Consider the following 17,485-nt stretch of genomic DNA (forward strand, 5'->3'; position numbering starts at 1 on the left):
CTTCCTCATGATGCAATCTCTTTCGTGAAGTGCACAAGTCTCTCCTACAGCAACGCATCCCTACAATAGGATGCTCCCATTCCCAAGCTTAATGGTTGGGATGATGTTCGTTGGCTTTCAAGCCTTACCATTTTTCCTCCAAACAAGCAATGCTCTCATTATGGCCAAAAAGTTTGATTTTGGATTCAGCAGACCAGATGACATTTCTGCAGAAGGTAATATCTTTGTCCCCATGTGCCACTGCAAACTGCAGTCTGGCTTTTTTTTTTATGGTGGCTTTACAGCAGTGGCTTCTTCCTTGCTGAGCAGCCTTTCCGGTTATGTCAGTATAGGACTTGTTTACTGTAGATGTACAGTACATACTTGTCTACCGGTTTCCTCTGAAATATTCACAAGGTTTTTTGCTACTGTTCTACTATTCTTCTGTAGGAGACAGAATGCATCTCCCTCTGTGGTCCCATGGTGTTTACACTTATTATTTATACAAATGAACATGGAACCTTCAGCCATTTGGGAATCATTCAAGGTTGAACCAGATTACTTTAGGTTCATAATTTTTTTCTGAGGTCTTGGCAGATTTCTTTTGGTTTTGCCTTTATGTCAAGCAAAGAGACAGCAAGTTTGATGGCTGGCCTTAACATACATCCACATGTTGAGTCCAATTAGGCTAATCAGCTATCAGAACCTAATTGACTAAAGGCTTGACATAATTTTCTGAAATTTTCAAAGCTGTTTAAAGACACGGTTGAAAAAGTGCATATAAACTTGTGACCCGCTGGAATTGTGATATAGTCAATAAAAAGTGAAATAATTTGTCTGTGAACATTGTTGGAAAAATTACCTTGGCCTGCATATAGTAGATGTCTTACATATATACCAAATTTAAAGTTTGTTAGTATAAAATCTGTGGAGGGGTTATAAAGTGACTTTTAAAGAATCTACCTTAAGTGTATGTAAACTTCAGACTTCACCTGAAAATATACTTGGGACTCATTTCTTCAGTTTTTTTGCACTATGAATAAACTTCTACTTTTTCCCCTGCAGAATGTGAGTATATTACAACTGGCTTTAACTAATTTTATAAGCCCAAGGGTATGTTGGACAGTGAGCAACATGCTTCAAACTGCATACTGAGTAGGAAGATTTTGTGAAAGTCATTTCAGTTCCACTCAGCTGGACTGTTGGTAGTCCATAAAGAAGCACTCTCCCAACCACTTTTGAGAAATCAAAGAGATTTACAGGTAATGAAGCTGGAATACTCCTGCCATTTGAAAAAAACAAACCAAAAAAAAAAAACCTAGTAATGCTCCACAATTTCAGTTGAGCACTTCAGTACTTAGGCATTATTAAACATTTTAGTTTCTACTTGGTTATTGACAGAACTTAAAACAGCACAAGGAGTATGCTTAAGACAGTATTTTAATTATTATATTTAGTTTAGTTATATTATTTTAGTATATACTTGAGTGTCTGCTATTTAAAACTGGAAATGTATTATTGACATGATTTTTAATTTTGACAGATATTTCACTTGCGGGTATTTTTGTGCCTATTTTTGTAAATAAATGCATACATTTTAATTTGTTTAAAATGAAATGTTTTGTTAATATTTTTCTTGTTCATTAAATGTCTGGGGAATTTTGTGTTTTTTCCTTTTCCAAGGAACATACTGGATTTTACCTTCACAGTATACAAAATATAGATATTTGTAGCTAGAGATCCACAAAGGGAGAAAATGAGTCATGTATTTAAAAATAGTTTTTTATTCCTAAGCTTTTAACAACCTACCAGCTGTCAGAGGAAAGTGATTAGACATACAGGAATCAAAGGCAATATACAGTATAGCAGGTGAAGGGTGGGGGTGGAGGTTCTAAGAGTGCCTGAGAGCTGGCTGAATCTTGGCTCTCTAATGAAAATGTCATTAACAGAGACTTGAAATGACCATATGCTGGCTTAAAAAGAACATTCAAATAATAAAAAAAAAAAAACTAAGACCAACACCTTCTGAACTTCACCTTATTAATCCACTGACACCCTCCACCGGCTACGTATTGCCTTTAATTCCTGTATGTCTAATCATTTTACTCTGTTGATAACACCTAATAGGCTGTTGAAAGCTTAGGAATAAAAAACTATTTTATGATACACGACTCGTTTTCTTCCTTTGTAGATCTCTATCTACAAATATGCAAACTGTATTACAGACTTACTTCCAAAATACTGTATATACAGTATATCTGCATTTCAATTACAGCCTTGGTCATCTAATGCTGCAGGATTCCATTTACAGTCAGACTAGACCAGTTCCTTCTTTCAACTGAACTTCTACCTCAATGTTGTTTCTTTATTTCTGCCTTCTCTGTTGTAAATCACAAAATGATTAAATGGGTTTATCCACTTTTTACAAGTAATTGTTTTCCTGACCTTTAATTTTTTATTAATAATCACAGAAGTGATGGTTGTAATGTTCTTTGTCACTTGTATGTGAATCAGCTCTTTTCTTTTTTGAAATTATTAAAGATTCTTGAACCTAGTTTAATTTGCTTGGATTTTTTCCCACTTTATTATCATAACTATATGGTACATTCTGAATTTCTTGCTCACTAAAAAGTCTTGGTTTCATTTTGTCTCTCCAGCCTGGAGAGTAAATATGCTGCATGATCTCTCTTACTAAAACCACAGTTAATATATGCACAGTGGACGCACCGAGGCGCATGCGCACTGCGGCCTTGGCGCCCGCCCCAGAGTCCAACGCAGCGGCTTCCCAGAGTCAGAAGGTGGCGCCCGAACAACACAACCTCTGAGCGCCCAAACACAACCTGTACAGTCAAATGCAGCGGCTTCCCAAAACGCGGCAGATTCCCAGAGTCAGTAGGTGGCGCCCACCCCAGAGTCCAGAGTCAAACACAGCGGCTTTCCAAAACGCGGCGGCTTCCCAGAGTCAGTAGGTGGCGCCCAAACAACACAACCTGTACAGTCAAACGCAGCAGCTTCCCAAAACACGGCAGATTCCCAGAGTCAGTAGGTGGCGCCCAAACAACACAACCTGTAAACTAGACTTGCTCTAATCCACTGTGTCAGTAATGTAGATCACATAATGGTCATTCAGTCTGGCGCCCGCCCCAGAGTCTACAGTCAAACGGAGCGGCGTCCCAAAACGCGGTGGCGCTCGCCCCAGAGTCAAACGCAATGACTTCCCAAAACGCGGCGGCTTCCCAGAGTCAGTAGGTGGCGCCCAAATAACACAACGTAATGCGCCGTGGTGCCCGCCCCAGAGTCAAACGCAGCAGCTTCCCAAAGTCAGTAGGTGGCGCCCAAACAACACAACCTGTGAGCTACACTTGCTCTAATCCACTGTGCCAGTAATATAGATCACATAACGGTCACAGACTCTAACCCAGCGGCTTCCCAGACTCAGTGGCTGGCACACGAACACCACAACCTGTAAACTAATCTTGCTGTGCTCCACTCTGCCAGCAGTCGGTGTCAGCAAAGGCAACGGAATCGCGTCTCCACAAAACGAAACCGCTTTAGTACAGATATGCTTATGTAATTAAATGACATTTCCACAGACGCACCGACCCTCCATGATATGTCATCCATCCAGATATCGGACGGAACAGAAACTGATTCTCATTCTTGGATTTCCGAATCGCAGGCTTACTTGTATGTATTAAAATAGAGACAACCAGAGTGAACTATAGGTGCAATTGACAACTAATGCTCAAAGATAAAAAAGTGAACAAATGCTATATGGAACTTTTAAATAGACTAGGGGGCTTCTCCTCCTGCTCGCTTTGCTCGCCAACCCCCGTGTTTGGTTTTCCGGACACACTTAAGATTTTTTTTTTTTTTTTTTTTTGAATTGTTGCTATTTCATTAGTTTCACTTTTATTTCAGAACTTCTGTAAAAACAATATTTGGAATCTTTCGAGTCCAAATGTGCTGAATCTTTTAAATGAGGTCAGTGAGACATGTGTTTAATGACTTTGTCAGGTTATAGATAATGAAAACTTGAATTCAAAAGACCCCAAAAAAACGTAGGCGCAAAACACATGATACAAGATACAGAATATGAAAGCAAAAAAAAAAACCACAGTGTCAAAAAAAAGTAAACATCGCATTAGCACAAAAAAAAGAGAAATTATTACTCTGACAAATAACTAAAAGGCAAATAGAGATCGAATATATGGACACAGGTGATATGTTAGAAGTATGTAAATATTGTAAGTCTTTGAAGTTTAAGTCAGAGAATTTCAAAAATGTGTTTTACCTCACATGCATTTATTGTTTACTTTGCAAAAAAATTAATAACTGCTGATGATGTAGATCGCTTTGTCTATGCTGAAATTCCAAACAGAGAAACCTACCCTGAATTATCTCTATCCTGCTCTGCATGTGTTTGGCCCTTTTGTTTTGTAACCTCTTTATGACGTTTTACTGTGTTTTCTACTCTGTCTTTTATTTCTGACCTCACTTTGTCCTGCTTTTTTTTCTCCCCATGACACCTGATCCGTGGTGATTATTTTCCCTTTTTCAAGTATTAATTTCCGTTTGTTTGCGCTACTGAGATCTTTACTTTCTTTTTTTATACTTTCTAATTTTCCTACTTTCATATTCTTTAACTTTCTCCACATTTGAATCACGCATACATTTTTTTTTTTGTAGCTTTTCGAATTGCACTTCTTTCATAGTCTGCTCTGCATGTGTATAGCGCCAATGTTTGTGAACGTCTTTATGAAGTTCTACTTTGTCTTTTACTCTGCCTTAATTCTGAGCCCGATTGGACGTGCTTTGTTTTAATTCCACTTGTTACGGGCTGATAATTACCTGCCTTATTTTCTGAATTTGCACCTAGATTATTTTTTTCTTTCCAACACTTTTCAGTATCTTTTCTCTGTGCTGCCTTCTTCTTTGCTTATTTGTCGTTTCATTTATAACGTATTGTCCTTATACGCTTTATATGCGCTGAGACCATGGATCTGTATGTGCTCAAATCCTTCACGAGACTGAATGTTTTGCTGCCCCGTTGTCTTATTTGATAGATTGTAAGTAGGGCATGTCTTGCAAGAATCTCATGTTCTACGTCATCGCAAGACGGTCCTGGGTCAATCTCTTGGCACAATGTCATGTTTACTGTCCCCACAAGACGCACCGTGGCATGTCTCTTTGGTCTCATGTGTCTTTTAAATGTCTTCTGAGAAGATCACGTATCGTAGCCTTACTTTTGCTTTCAAGACAAGGATTTTTTTTATAATAGAGAGACATAATAAAAATAGGCTGTGTGTGGGGTTTTTAGTGCTGTTTAAGATCTGCAAAGCTTACTTTCAATGATTTACTGGACTGACTGCAATTTTGATAGGACTCATTTTTTCATCTTTTGTTTATAGCAATGTGTGATAGATTACTGTACTACTCTACTGTATTATAATGCCTCTGAAAATAAAAATGTTATTAAAAAGGTAGAAACTGGCAAATAACAGCATTTTAAGTAAAGTATGAGTCTGACTAGGAATGAAAAACTGTCCATGGAATGACTTCAGTAATTAAGAATTAAAAGGTCAGAGTTAATCCAAGCAGGAAACAGAGAATACAGTAGACCCCTGTGAAGTCGCGGTTCAGAGTTCACGGCCTCAGTCATTCGCTTAGAAACTATATAATAATTGTTGGCGGAAACCGCAAATATCCTCCGCAGTTTTTATGGCTTTTTTGTGGCAATACTGTACTGTAGAGAGAACAGGAAGCAACCGTTAGAGGAAAGCACGGCTTGGGATGGTGCAAGTAGCCAATAGAATTTGAAACTGCAACTCCCAGCAGTCCTTGCAGTGGCTCCGATTGGTTTTCTGCTGTTGAGCTCAAAGGATGTCAGCGCGGCTTTTAAAAAGGGGGAAGGTGAACAAAAGCAAAAAAAAAAAAAAAAAAAGTTTTTGTAATTTGTGTTTTAAGTTCCTATCAGCCTTCTGTTGGGTTACCTGTACTTAATCGTTTTGTCCTGGATCATTTTGTGGTTGGAGTCTGGATCGTCTGCCTGTGTACATGAGGACTGTAAGTGGATTCATGACCATCCTGCAAAGAAAGGAGAGCTCCTGAACCAGTCTTTATCATTTCAGGAACTGGCGGTAGGTCTATCTTTACATTCCCATTCAACATGCGGACCTCTGGACTATCTATTTTCATCATTATATTTCATCCGTTGCCATTTTTCATTAACTTTTTCATGATTTACTGTGTGTGTTTTGTTTGTGCTTTGTTGTATTTAATGTGTAATCACCGTAAGGGGCACAGGGGTGGTATCGTTTTCATTTATTTCATTTGTTTTCATTACATTCTTTATTTGCTGTTTGATTACCGGTTTGCTTTGTTTTTGTCTCTGTCTGTGAGTGTGTGCGGGTCGGGCCAAGGCTGGCTGCGTCCCTGGAATCTCCAACATAAAAGTAAACTGCCCTCTTCTCAACGGTGTAAATCTTAGCGGCACCAGACCACTACAGCGTTATTCATTTCTTCTTGTTGCTGATTGACTGATGCATCTCCAGCTGAGTGTTCTTGTGTTTTCTGTTTTGTTCCTCTTAACCCTTAAACCGCCACAAAAGGTTATAGTCATTTCCCAGCGCCATCTGTGAGCACGCAGGAGCTGATCAGTCAGTGCCGTACATTCGTTGAGCAGCCAGCTCATGACCACTGCCAGACCCTTGTGAGCAGGTTGGCTGAACACACCCCTAGAAGACATGGACGCTCCTCAAAAACCCCCTCTTAAAAACGCTGATAGACTACCTTCACATTGCTCCCTTACTTGCTGGGCTTACTTGTAGCTGCTCTGTCACATGATATGCTTCTCGTGCTATGCTTACTTAAAAGCCTGAACAGCACCTGTCCTATTTTGCCAATTGCTTTGTTTCTCTCTTCTCCCCTAGACATTTTCTGCTCCTGTTGGGGCTTCCACTCCCATTGTGCTCCCCTATTATGTTTTGTCTATTCTTTAATCGAGAACTGCATACTGAGCTTGTTTTACTTCTGAAAGAGACATGTTTGTTTGAAGTGTTTGAATGAAGTTCTACAATCTCCTATGTTTCTGTGCAATTCTGTGACCCAAGCGTGACACCCTGCAGCCACACTGTCCCTGGGATTGAGCCACTGCACTAGACTAGCCTGCAGCCAACTCAAGCGCAGTTGGCTCAGTGATTTACTGAATTTCATCAATGGCATCAGTTGCACCTTGTACATATTGTTCCAGTAGTGTTTTAAAATAGTTTTTAAAGTTCATTAGCAGTGTGTAAAATGATCAGTGGTGCAGTAATTGTGATGCTTTTTTCATGAAAAAAAATGTGTTCCATTAAAATTTCACTTTTTCTTTGTGAACTGTGACATTTACATAAAAAGTGCAGCAAAAAATATTTGGATGCATTAACCCCCAAGTAAATGGCAGTTTAAGGGTTAAAGCCCCAAGATGCAGTCGAAATGCCCTGCACCTTCTAAGGCTTCTGGCAGTGAAAATGAGCTTGCATGAAGTACATATAGCGGTAACATCAGTATTTTACATTTTAGCACTGCGGGAGACATTGTAATACAGTACACTACTGTATATGGGTTTACCTTTACATTCTTTATTTTTAGGTACTGTATTAAGCTGAGTTTGAAATTAAAGTGTTTTGGGGGCATATTTAGGGTTTAAACTTTAAAAATTGGCATTTGTTTAACCACATCCAAAATCTGTGGGTGCTCTAGGAACGTAACCCCTGTGAATTTTGGGGATGTACTGTAGAACAAAAGCTCGTCAAATGGGAAACTTTTATATTCATAGAGAACCAAGTTCGAGTCCCCATTTAACTTACTGCAGTCCTTTGGAATGTTAAAGTAGAAAACTCATAGAACAAACATACCCACACAGGGAAATGTGCAAACTTTGCCAAGAGTTTTAGCTAGGTAATGAAGAAGCAGCACCAACAACTTTGCCACAAGCCCCCAAAACCCTAACACACAGAATACAAATATAAAAGCACTTCAATCTTATTTGCAACATTATTGTCTGTATAAACTGATATTTGTAATAATCTGCTAGGTTTATAAGATGAATACCAATAGTAAGAGGAGAGTTATAAAGTAAAGATATAGCTCTTCTGAAACTTTATCATAGTTTTTTTGCTGACGTGATGATTAATAAAGTTTTTTTTTTTTTATATATATAAGAACTCCGCAATTACTACGAACATTTAACATATCTCAATGACAACTGTTTACTGGGATTTCCTGTTTAAATAGGATGCCTACTTTACAAATGAAGTTATATATTTGTAGTGAACGCAACTATCTCAATGACTTGCTTTAAAGCACTAATGTACTTATTCTTAGATAAAAATGAAAAAACATGACCTGGTAAATTCCTAATGGGATCTGATGCAGTACAACATACAAGACATCTCATTCAAATGTTTTGATTTAAATGAAAGTAAGAGAGAATTAATACCATTTTATAACTACAAAGTGAAGGCCATTCATATGCTGGTTTGTAAATGAAAGTAAAAAAAAAAAAAAATGAAAACCATTCTATAACTAGGAGGTGTACCACAGGTGTAAAAAACTTACACAATGCAAAGAAAAAGAAAAATACAAACACTCAGAACCACTTACAATATAGTAGGAAACCTTCATGTCATCAGTCAAAACAGATATTGCAGCACAACATTCATGTGGAAATTTTGATTAAATAGTAGCAACTATGCAATTAAACAACTCAGTCATGAAAAATATTAAAAAGCTTCCAAATAGTAAAGTTTTTGATTTCTGGCATAAATAGCTCTATTGTTAAACAAGTTTAAAGAACGGCTGGTTCTCAAAAATTTGGCACAAGCTATACAAATTTAGCTAATCAGCCTATACTTTAAATCTAAAACATTACCCATAAGCTGAGTATTAAAAAAAACTGAAAAGAATATGTACTTATTACTTATATTACTTTATTAAATAAATATTGTTAAGAGTTGAAAGACTATATAAACAATTGTCAGAATATTTATAATATTAGAGAACTAGCATTTGGTAAATAATAAAATGTAGCATCCTTGGCCTCAGAATCTTCGATTTCAAGTAGTTTTAATATTTCAAATGAAGTAATAAACAGATCTTACACTGTCTCGTCCTTATTATTAATAAATAAAATATGGTTGCCCAATGGTGTAAAATCCAGTACGTAAATGCTACACAAGCTATTATATGCATAGTCATGAAATAAAACTAAAATGATCACATTTGTGGGGATTTACAGCAATAGCATCTATGTTTCAGAATGTAGTATTAAATTATTGCTAGATCTAGTATCTAATTATCCTTTCCATGTAGAAACAACTAGCAGAATAATTAACAAACCTATAATTGAACATTTTTAAACAAACCAATAAATAAGTAAAGCATTAATACAACAGCCACTCAAATCCAGTGCTGGACTAGCTTTGCTTTTGCTAAAAGCTATCATTAAATAAATAAGTTAATTGTAAAAGAAAGGAATAAAGCTAGATAAAGGCAGATTATACCAAAAGTAACAATTACTTTGCATTCTTTGATCTGTTCAAAACACTACCGGATCTAGAACTTGAATGCATTCAGACCTGTAGCAGGCTGCTGCTGCTGTGTTAGAGTTGCAGCCATGGCAACAGCTGCTGCATTGGGAATACTGCTGAATGGAGCTGGTCCAGTAGTGACCCGAGGAGATCCTGACCATTTCTTATTGGTTGCCCTTTTCGATTCAAATACATCAGTAGTATCTTCCAAAAAAGCTTTTCTGTAGCCAAGATATTGATGCTTTAAAATCTAAAACAAAAAAGAAGAATAAAGATAGCTAGGTTAAAGAAACATGTGAAAGCTCGAGTATGAGTTCACTTCTTTTTTCTCTTCTGAAAATTCATTATGTGTGACTGAAGATTTTCAGCAAAATCTGAAAATGACAATTTGTGATTAAAGTAAGATAACAGGTAGCAATCAGTGCAAACAAGTTTTCAAAAACCAAGCACTGGTGGGGAGTTGGGGCATGAGAAGAAAAATGAAAGCAGGAGATAAGGAGAGAAAAATTAAACATAACTTTTTTCCTGCATATAAAAAGGTCCTTTTGCTTTATTGTATTGTCCATATTGTCTATTATATTGCGGGCGTGAATAAAAATTCATCTTTTTTTGTTAAATGGTTCATTTCAATTGTTATTATTTTAAAACACAAGCAAATTTTAAAATACACAGACTATATTTGTATCTTGAAGAAATTCATTTTTTAATGTATAAGCCGTTAATAACAAACACATATTACTGTTCACAGCAGAGTAGGAATTATTGTGGGGCTATTCTCATTGCAATGACTTAAATCCGGGCTCATTTTATAAAAAGATAAGGCCATTTAGCAAAATATACAAAACATCATTTTATATTATCAGAATGATGAATGCAATTATTTAGTCTTATCAATAGCACACATTAAATACCCATTAGTCGATGTATAAATTCAGCTTCTTTACATTTTTGCTAAAAAAAAAAAAAATGTCAAAACATATTTATTGACATAATAGAAACATTTAACATAATTTAGTGGTATTTACAGTTTGACAATGAGGGCCAGTTAGCTAATGTGAAAAATTTAGCAGACCACATATAGCCAACTGCACAGAAGTATATTAGTACCAAAGGGAAGGAGAGTGGAAACACCACACACATCAGGAAAAGATTTAAGAAAACACACCTCTATCTTGTGATTCACAAAATTAACAAGATTAAAGTCAAAATTCAGAAATTAAAGGCAAAATTTGGACTTTTCTGTTTGTTAATTTTGTGATAAAATTAGAAAAAATCAAGATAAAAGGTGATCAAGTAATCCATTACCTTGTGATCTGCGGAAACAGAAGAAAACTGACAATGGTGCTCAAAGAGATAGGGCAAATTTCTTTCAGAGGTGGTTTCAGTAATAGTGAAATTCTATCTCTTTTGGGCCAGTTAACACAGAATTGTAATTAGCATGAGGATTCTGAAGAGACTGTACTGAAAACTGCACCTATTAGATGTAGTAGCTGAATTTTTAGAAGTACAATTGTCACTAATGGACAAATACAGGGAGTGGTTACACAAGCAAGCAATCCAAAGAGAACATGTTGTTACTCAAGATGTGGTGAGATAGCCAATCAAGCTGAATGACCCTGAAGGCACAGAGGTTAGACAGGCATGATGGCAAATATGGCCGCACCATCAAAACCAAGGCCGTATTTCCTGAAAATGATGAATCTTAGCGGTTAATGAGCAACTGCACCATGCACTTACATAATGTATGAGGTTTGTTAGTGGGTATATCCCAAAACCCTTTTTAAACATCCAGTGTAAGAGCAAGCCTAAAATACTACTTTGTTAACCCCACCCCTGGAATCACTTACAAAAAAAAAAAAAAAAAATCAGATGTCAAATGAAAAGCAGTTTATTTACAATACTTACATAATGAAGTGCCACCTCAGACCAACAGTAAAATGGAAAGAAGTTGTGAAAAGTAATATGAATATCACAGCTTAATAAAATAATACAACAAAGCATACAAGCTCAAAATTGGGCCCACTGTGGCTGCAGGTTTTTGTTCCAACCAGTTTCATCAGACTTAATTTCCTCTTACTGAGCTCACTTTCTAATTAGTTTCTCTTTTTCTCTTACTCTGTATTCAGAATAAGGCAGCAATGTAACAGTTACATATGTAGGAAATTTAGAAATCTGTATTTCTGCTGTAGTTTAAAGTGCTTCATTTTTCTTTTACATTTTCTTATTCACATGTCTCTGTGGAATTTGCTTCCTTAATTGTAATCTAAAAAACAACTAATGATAAGCAGGGGAGACAACAAGGCAAATGAGACATAAAAGGCTGAAGCTACAGTGCAATTATAGCTAATATGCTCCTTAGTAAACAATAGAGGTAAAGGTGGGAAGATTGACACATCACAATTCACTCATCTGTGTTTATGGATAAAACTCCATACCTGGACTTATGCGGACTTATAAATAAACCAGAAAATATGCACAATAAAAGACATTTTATTTAAACAAACAGTGCAATGTGAACAAGTGATAAAGTGCATCTCTGACAAAACAAAAAATTATAGACATTACATTTTTGAAAAAAAAAAGAAAAATTAAAAAAAAAACCATGCAAAACAGATGATGGTTTATGAAGGCAGCTAACATGCTATTGTAAGGGAAATCTCAGAAAACACTAATACATCTGAGGTATTTTATAAAGTATCTATCTATCTATCTATCAGCATGCTTCTATTTCAAGCCAATATATCTTCCATGGTCAAAGCGTTCATATACAGGTGCTGGTCATAAAATTAGAATATCATGACAAAGTTGATTTATTTCAGTAATTCCATTCAAAAAGTGAAACTTGTATATTAGATTCATTCATTACACACAGACTGATGTATTTCAAATGTTTATTTCTTTTAATTTTGATGATTATAACTGACAACTAATGAAAGTCCCAAATTCAGTATCTCGGAAAATTAGAATATTGTGAAAAGGTTCAATATTGAAGACGCCTGGTGCCACACTCTAATCAGCTAATTAACTCAAAACACCTGCAAAAGCCTTTAAATGGTCTCTCAGTCTAGTTCTGTAGGCTACACAATCATGGGGAAGACTGCTGACTTGACAGTTGTCCAAAAGACGACCACTGACACCTTGCACAAGGAGGGCAAGACACAAAAGGTCATTGCTAAAGAGGCTGGCTGTTCACAGAGCTCTGTGTCCAAGCACATTAATAGAGAGGCGAAGGGAAGGACAAGATGTGGTAGAAAAAAGTGTACAAGCAATAGGGATAACCGCACCCCACCCTGGAGAGGATTGTGAAACAAAACCCATTCAAAAATGTGGGGGAGATTCACAAAGAGTGGACTGCAGCTGGAGTCAGTGCTTCAAGAACCACCACGCACAGACGTATGCAAGACATGGGTTTCAGCTGTCACATTCCTTGTGTCAAGCCACTCTTGAACAAGAGACAGCATCAGAAGCGTCTCACCTTTGGACTGCTGCTGAGTGGTCCAAAGTTATGTTCTCTGATCAAAGTAAAATTTGCATTTCTTTTGGAAATCAAGGTCCCAGAGTCTGGAGGAAGAGAGGAGAGGCACAGAATCCACATTGCTTGAGGTCCAGTGTACAGTTTCCACAGTCAGTGATGGTTTGGGGTGCCATGTCATCTGCTGGTGTTGGTCCACTGTGTTTTCTGAGGTCCAAGGACAACACAGCTGTCTACCAGGAAGTTTTTGAGCACTTCTGCATCTCCATAAAGTTCGTCAGCAGCAAGAAGCATGATTTCATTTTCCAACAGGACCTGGCACCTGCACAGAGTGCCAAAGCTACCAGTACCTGGTTTAAGGACCATGGTATCCCTGTTCTTGATTGGCCAGCAAACTCGCCTGACCTTAACCCCATAGAAAATCTATGGGGTATTGTGAAGAGGAAGATGCAATACGCCAGACCCAACAATTCAGAAGAGCTGAAGGCCACTATCAGAGCAACATGGGCTCTCATAATACCTGAGCAGTGCCACAGACTGATCGACTCTATGCCATGCCGCATTGCTGCAGTAATCCAGGCCAAAGGAGCCCCAACTAAATATTGAGTGCTGTACATGCTCATACTTTTCATGTTCATACCTTTCAGTTGGCCAACATTTCTAAAAATCCTTTTTTTGCATTGGTCTTAATTGATATTCTAATTTTCCAAGATACTGAATTTGGGAGTTTCATTAGTTGTCAGTTATAATCATCAACATTAAAAGAAATAAACATTTGAAATACATCAGTCTGTGTGTAATGAATGAATCTAATATACAAGTTTCACTTTTTGAATGGAATTACTGAAATAAATCAACTTTGTCATGATATTCTAATTTTATGACCAGCACCTGTAGTGAGTACACAAAGGAATAAGATGGAGAGCAAAGGAAAAAATAAGGACCAACACTGGATAGGATTTGAGTGTCAAAGCTGAACTTTAGGGCAATAATACTTGCAATTCATGTAAGTTATAAATAATACTTCCATGTAATTTTAAGACCATTTTTGCCCATGCCACTGTGTTTTAAGAAGCAAAATGTATACATTTGGGAAGGGTTGGATTTTGTCCTTTGTCTTTGATATTTCCAGTGTTTTTTAGAAACACAGGCACAATTTGAGCAAGACATTTATAATCTCGTTACAAGCAGAAAGATACTGAATCAACCATTATCCTATTACTAGCTTTGTTTACCATGCCAAATATAAGAACTGGATATTTTACATTAAAGGATTAATATGAGACAAAACTATAGAAGACAATCTTATTTCTGGCCAATGTTTTACATACAATATAAACAATTTTGGAAGAAAATATCTCCAAATTCCAAGTGAACAGAAGTATTGGAACAAATTATTCTGAAGTAAATTTGGTTGAAGTTAGTACAGTATATGTTTGCATACACTTTATATACAAAAACTGCCATAAGGCTGTGACCCAATGACATTACCGCACTCTACAAATTCGTTAGGCATGCTTTGCCCTTCATTTTTGAAAGCCACTTTCAGTTCATGCTTGTTTTGGGGCTTTTCTGACTTTGGCTTCATTAATAGGTGAAATGCATTTTCAGTTGGGTTTAAAGCAGGAGACTGACATGGTCAGTCTAGAATTTTCCACTTTTTCCTTTGTGATGAATTTCATGTTTAGGAGTGCACAATGTTTGAGGTCCCAGTCTAACTGTATTTTAAACCTCCATCCAGTAAGCTTAGAGGCATATTATTGGATTTGAGAAGACAAGATGCTTCTGTATATCTCAGAATTCATCCCCCTGCTACCATCATCATTTACATCATCAATAAACATTAGCAAGCCAGTTCTGGAAGCAGGAACGTTTGCCCATGTTTCACAAATTAACTGGTATGCTAAGGATCATTTGCAGTTCCTCATTTTCTCCACATTTTTCCCTTCCTATAACCCTGGTAAAAGATTATCTTTACTGTATCTGTCCATTAAACTTTGGCACAGAATGTTATGGCTCATCTTTGGAATTCTTTGAGAACTCCAATCTGTACTGCATATTCTTGGCACTGATAAGAGGTTTGCATCATGTAGTGTAGCCTCTGTATTTCTTTTCATTAATTATTCTGCATATGGTAAATACCAACCCTTTCATCCCAGCAACCTGTGGACAGACTTACTTCTTTGGATGTTATTTTGGATTTCTCTTCACACCTCTAACAATACTTCTATCATCAGCTGCTGTGGACTTCCTGGGATAGCCTGCTTATTGCAAATTGCTTACACCTGCAATGGTTTCTTTTTAAAAAATATTCCATACTACCGATTTTTAAAATGCCCAAATCATCAATGGTTCTGATTGGTGTTTGCTTTTATCTAATTTTCAAAATTACTTCCGTCAGTCAATTCTCTAATATTCAACTGATTTTGTACATTTGATTTCAACGCCAGACTCCAAATGCAAACTCCAACAACTATACCCAAAAATAAAACTCGTGTTGAAATTTAATGGAATCTTAAATATGTGAAGCAACTAGAATCACCTTTCAACCATTTATCATAATACTTCTGCTCAGCTGGAAGTGGGGGGACTAAACACAACAAATATTTTTTTCTCCAATGTTATTTACAGTCAAATGAAAAGGTTTGGGAACCCCTATCAGCCTGCATAATAATTTACTTTCAACAAAAAAAAGATAACTGTGATATGTCTTTCATATCCTAGGAATATCTGAGTACTGGGGTGTTTCTGAACAAAGATTTTTAGTGAAGCAGTATTTAGTTGTATGAAATTAAATCAAATGTGAAAAACTGGCTGTGGAAAAATGTGGGTACCCTTGTAATTTTACTGATTTGAATGCATGCAACTGCTCAATACTGATTACTTGCAACACCGAATTGGTTGGATTAGCTTGTTAAGCCTTGAACTTCTCATGATTGGACACACCTGTCTATGAAAAGGTAATTAATAATAATAATAATAATTCTTTGCATTTAAGGTGGTCAATTGCAAGTTGTGCTTCCCTTTGACTCTCCTCTGAAGAGTGACAGCATGGGATCCTCAAAGCAACTCTCAAAAGATCTGAAAACAAAGATTGTTCAGTATCATGGTTTTGGGGAAGGCTACAAAAAGCTATCTCAGAAGTTTAAACTGTAAGGAATGTAATCAGGAAATGGAAGGCCACAAGCACAACTGCTGTTAAACCCAGGTCTGGCATATGCGCAGGATTGTGAGAATGGTTACAGACAACCCACAGATCACCTCCAAAAACCTGCAAGAACATCTTGCTGCAGATGGTGTATCTGTACATCGTTCTACAATTCAGCGCAATTTGCACAAAGAACATCTGTATGGCAGGGTGACAAGAAAGAAGCCCTTTCTGCACTCACACCACAAACAGAGTCGCTTGTTGTATGCAAATGCTCATTTAGACAAGCTAGATTCATTCTGGAACAAAGTGCTTTGGACTGATGAGACAAAAATTGAGTTATTGGTCATAACAAAAAGCGCTTTGCATGGTAGAAGAAGAACACAGCATTCCAAGAAAAACACCTGCTACCTACTGTCAAATTTGGTGGAGGTTCCATCATGCTGTGGGGCTGTGTGGCTAGTTCAGGGACCCTTGTTAAAGTCAAGGGTCAGATGAATTCAAACCAATATCAACAAATTCTTCAGGATAATGTTCAAGCAGTCACAAAGTTGAAGTTATGCAGGGGTTGGATATTCCAACAAGACAATGACCCAAAACACAGTTTGAAAGCTACAAAGGCATTCATGCAGTGGAAGAAGTACAATGTTCTGGAATGGCCATCACAGTCCCCTGACCTGAATCTCATCGAAAATCTTTGGGATGATTTGAAGCAGGCTGTCCATGCTCGGCAGCCATCCAAAGAATTAAGAGGAACTTTTTCATGTGACTCTATGTTATATGACCTAACATGATCTACATACTTCATGAGTGGTTCAAGAAGCTTTTACAAAAAGGGTGTGAAAATAAAACATGAACAAGGCTTAGCCAAGTATACGTCCTCCATTTTTCAAATACAATGTTTCAAGAACAATACATAATTATTAACTTTGAATTTTAAATATTTAAGGGATGCAAAAAAAATAATTTATTGTAACTTTAAATGAATATGTGACCAATCTGATGGAAACAAATTTTCTGCCTGATTTTCTGACTGATATGTGAATGCAATAGGTTTAATGGGGATTGTTTTAGACAGTTGGTATCATTGTTTCACCCAAGAACAACTGTTGTATGTTTTACCACTAACACACAAGTTTCCTGTCTTTAAAAACAAGATTCCAGTCAATGAACTTTCTGAAGTTTTTTTTTTTTTTTTTAATTTTAAATATAAACATTTTGGATTTTGTGCCCAGTACCTCTTTAAATATTCTGCCTCCTAGCTTTCTGGTAAGTTACTCGTTATGTACTTATAAAAAGTACAAAGATTGACTC

General features: G+C 36.8%; 1 protein-coding gene across 3 annotated transcripts in view; it reads right to left on the reverse strand.

Moving 5' to 3' along the window:
* nup58 (nucleoporin 58) overlaps positions 1-17,485 on the reverse strand; it is a 129,615-nt gene that overhangs the window by 19,410 nt on the left and 92,720 nt on the right. For all 3 annotated transcript variants that reach the window (XM_051926391.1, XM_051926389.1, XM_051926390.1), the window contains one exon: positions 9,600-9,801. In XM_051926391.1, the coding sequence (XP_051782351.1) occupies positions 9,600-9,801 (202 nt within the window). The remainder of the gene's footprint in view (positions 1-9,599; positions 9,802-17,485) is intronic.

The sequence above is a fragment of the Erpetoichthys calabaricus genome, chromosome 4 (assembly GCF_900747795.2).
Source record: "Erpetoichthys calabaricus chromosome 4, fErpCal1.3, whole genome shotgun sequence".
Lineage (NCBI taxonomy): Eukaryota > Metazoa > Chordata > Cladistia > Polypteriformes > Polypteridae > Erpetoichthys > Erpetoichthys calabaricus.